The sequence below is a fragment of the Echinops telfairi genome, unplaced genomic scaffold (genome assembly GCF_000313985.2).
Source record: "Echinops telfairi isolate 266 unplaced genomic scaffold, ASM31398v2 ScPeMD7_7469;HRSCAF=8507_0, whole genome shotgun sequence".
NCBI classification, from domain to species: domain Eukaryota; kingdom Metazoa; phylum Chordata; class Mammalia; order Afrosoricida; family Tenrecidae; genus Echinops; species Echinops telfairi.
This window is the reverse complement of record NW_022111372.1, coordinates 95,227,010-95,230,624: the sequence shown is the minus strand read 5'-3', so window position 1 is coordinate 95,230,624 and position 3,615 is coordinate 95,227,010. Positions and strand designations below refer to the sequence as shown.

At 39.8% G+C, this 3,615-nt stretch overlaps 1 protein-coding gene across 1 annotated transcript in view; it reads left to right on the top strand.

The window, feature by feature from the left end:
• Positions 1 to 514, top strand: part of LOC101653286 (protocadherin alpha-13) — a 2,474-nt gene extending 1,960 nt beyond the window's left edge. Inside the window, exon 2 of the mRNA XM_004697033.1 lies at positions 6 to 514. Coding sequence (XP_004697090.1) covers positions 6 to 514 — 509 coding nt within the window. The remainder of the gene's footprint in view (positions 1 to 5) is intronic.
• The last annotated feature ends 3,101 nt before the right edge of the window (positions 515 to 3,615 follow it).

Genomic DNA, 3,615 nt, shown 5'->3' with positions numbered 1-3,615 from the left:
CCGAGACCACGGCGAGCCTCCGCTGGCGGCCACGGCCACCGTGCTGGTGTCGCTGGTGGAGAACGGCCAGGCGCTGAAGACGTCTTCGCGCGCGGCGGCGGCGGCGGCGGCGGGCGCGGCGGGCGGCGCGGCGGCGCTGGTGGACGTGAACGTGTACCTGATCATCGCCATCTGCGCAGTGTCCAGCCTGCTGGTGCTCACGCTGCTGCTGTACACGGCGCTGCGCTGCTCGACGCCGGCCGCAGGGGGCGCGTGCGGGCCGGGGAAGCCGGCGCTGGTGTGCTCGAGCGGGGTGGGCAGCTGGTCGTCGTCGCAGCAGAGGCGGCCGCGGGTGTGCTCTGGGGAGGGGCCGCCCAAGACCGACCTCATGGCCTTCAGCCCCAGCCTCCCTCCCGGTGGGAACGTGGCAGAAAGAAATGAACATACAGAAGGAAATTCGGATCTTTCCGGTAATGTAAGTCTTATTTTGGCGATTTTATATAACTTATTTAAGAACATGCATATATTCAAGTAATATTTAAACATTTATTTAAATGTCTGCTAATGTTGATCAAATCAGACCATTTACTATCAGTGTTTATTGTATTGCCTGAAGCTGTTTCTTAAATGGAATTTAAAAACAAACACAAAAAGTAGGGACATATTATCATGCTACTTGATTTTCATAATTAGCATAGGATCTAGGCGTGGCCAGCATATAGATTACAAGCTTAAAACTAAACTCTGTCATCTACTTAGTTCCAACTCCAGCGACCCCATAGGACAGGGTGGAACTGCCCCTTTGGGATTCTGAGACTTCAATCTTTCCCGGGATAGAAAGCCTCACCTTCTAACCGCTGACCTTGTGGTTAGCAGCCCAAGAGATAACTCCTGAGATAATATTACCTATATAGAAAGAGGAGCCCTGGATGCGTAGTGGCTACGTATTGAGTTGCAATCTGCAAGGTCAGCAGTTCAAAACTACCAGCCACTGCACGAGAGAAAGACGAGATTTTCAACTTCTATAAACAGGTACAGTCTCGGAAAGCCACAGAGCTAGTTCCCCTTTGTCCTGAAGTTTCACTGTGAGTTGGCATCGACTCAAGGGCAGTGAGTTTGGTTTGCTGTTTTACTTATATCTCCTAGTAAAAATTTAAACTCTGGATAAATAAGTAAAATTACAGGAACCACCTACCTTTTATTAGGGTTGATAATTTTTAAAGTAAAAAATAAAAAACAGTTTTAAGTGTAATTTTAAGTATAAATGTTGGTTAATTTTTATTTCCACGTTAAAACATACAACCACGACTTTCATTGTCATTATGGACAATTTCTTGATTCCTTTGTCCTTGACTTTACCTGGGTCTGGGAGGCTTAATCGTGCATGAAATTGTTATTTGGGAGATGCAGTGAGGAAGCTGTTATTGCACTTCCTATTTATTCAATATGTTTTCAAACTCTTCATTTTCACTTCATTCATTTCTTTTAATGATTTAGTATATACTTAGTCCCATTTTATGAATGAGTTCCTGACTCAGGAAAAAAATAAGCTTATATTTTCCCCTCTACAATTCTTGTTTGGTATAGCCTAAATGTAGATAAAGGAAGATCTTACTGTATTTGTAACTAAAAGATATGCAGCAAAATGTGAAAGCTATTTAAAAGTTTAAAGGAAAACAAAACCAATTGCACCATTCCTTTAAGCAAACAGTACTCATAAAATAATCTGTTCTCATTATCTCAGTGCAAGAGAACTAAAACCAAGTTGCTGAAAAATGCCTTTTAAGCAACAAATAAAACATTTGAGAAGAATAAAGTACGTGATGTTTAATGGCCAAACGTAACTTCATGAATTGTATTGAAAAACATATTATTTTCTGTTTTAAATAGAGGTTTACATTTGAAACCAGATGCAAAACTGGCTTCTTTACGAGTTTATATAGGTTACAAAGGCTGTAATCTAACAGCACTGCCATCAAAGGTTAACTGTTAGATTATTAATGGAATTAAGCATCTTTCCATTACTAGCAACAGCCTTTAAAATTTTGCCTGAAGGCATTCAAGCCATGCCTTCATACACTACTGAATTGGGATTACTGGGGTGGGGTGGGGTGGGGGACAGGGATTTTAGATTGGGCACTATGAATTTGAGAACAACCAAAAAATTCTTTCTGTGTTGTGAAAGTTCAAAATTTTCTGTATTAATTGGAGATAGTTACTTGGAGGTAAATCCAAACATTAATCACTTTTGAAACCCAAAGAGGAAGGTTAGGGTTACAAAGGTTGAAAAGCATTTTTGAAAAATGATAAAATGCTTCCAGGATGGGGAAAAGATTATTGAGGAGTTTTATGTTCTATTCCAAGTTATTTATTTTAATGTAAATGCGAGTGAATTCCCTATCAGTATTTCTTGTCCCATTCAGAATCTTCTGGTAATTGATGCAGCCTCAATTGTGTTATCTTTGGTTACAAGACTTCTTCTGGGAAATGCATTATATTACTTGTCTTCTTTATAAGGTGAACTGGTTGCTTTCTTCTAATTCATTCAGTAATTTAGTATTCGTTTTTTAAAGTAATGTCGTTTCAGGCAAATTATATTTCATTTTTGGCAAATTATATTTCTTAGTGTTAATTTCACAATGTACTTACAATCTAGGTTAGTCATTCATTTAGGAGCTCTATTTTGTTTTAAATCATTTTATTGGGGACTTGTACAATTCTTATCACAATCCATACATCCATTCATTGTGTCAAGCACATTTGTACATTTGTTGCCATCATCATTCTCAAAACATTTGCTTTCTATTTGAGCCCTTGGTATCAGCTCCTCGTTTTCCCCTCCCTACCTGCCCCCTCCCGCTTGAACCCTTGATAATTTATAAATTATTATTATTTCGTCATGTCTTTCACTGTCCAACGTCTCCCTTCACCCACTTTTCTGTTGTCCATCCCCCTGGGAGGGGGTTATATGTAGATCCTTGTGATCCGTTCCCCCTTTCCACTCCACCTTCCAGACACCCTCCCAGTATCGCCACTCTCACCACTGGTCCTGAGAGGGTTATCTGTGCTGGATTCCCTGTGTTTCCAGTTCCTCTCTGTATTAGTGTACATCCTCTGGTCTAGCCAGATTTGTAAGGTAGAATTGGGATCATGATAGTGGGGGGGAAGGGGGTGGAAGCATTTAAGAATTAGAGGAGAGTTGTATGTCTCATCCTTGCTACACTGCATCCTGACTGGTTCATCTAGGAGCTCTATTGGCCTCATAACAACCATGCCCTAAAAAGGTTAGGTTAGATATATTGAGAATTTATTATCAGATTATGCAATTGGACTATTTTAGTTAACATTAAAAAGCATATAAAAGAACTAAATGAAGAATAACATAATAATGATTTGACTGACATGATTGAAGCTCCAATTTACAACTGCATCATTGTTTTCAGTAAAGCATACATTATTTTTTGTATTATTCCACTTCAGTAATTCCTTTTAGTTCCATCAAGACTATTTCCCAATATTTTATGATGATACAATGCAATTTCATCTATAGGAAGATACTTTCTTTTCTTTTGACTGAAATAAAAAGGAGAGCACCCAACAAGACATTTATTTCTTGCTATGTTCTATTTTTTCCCC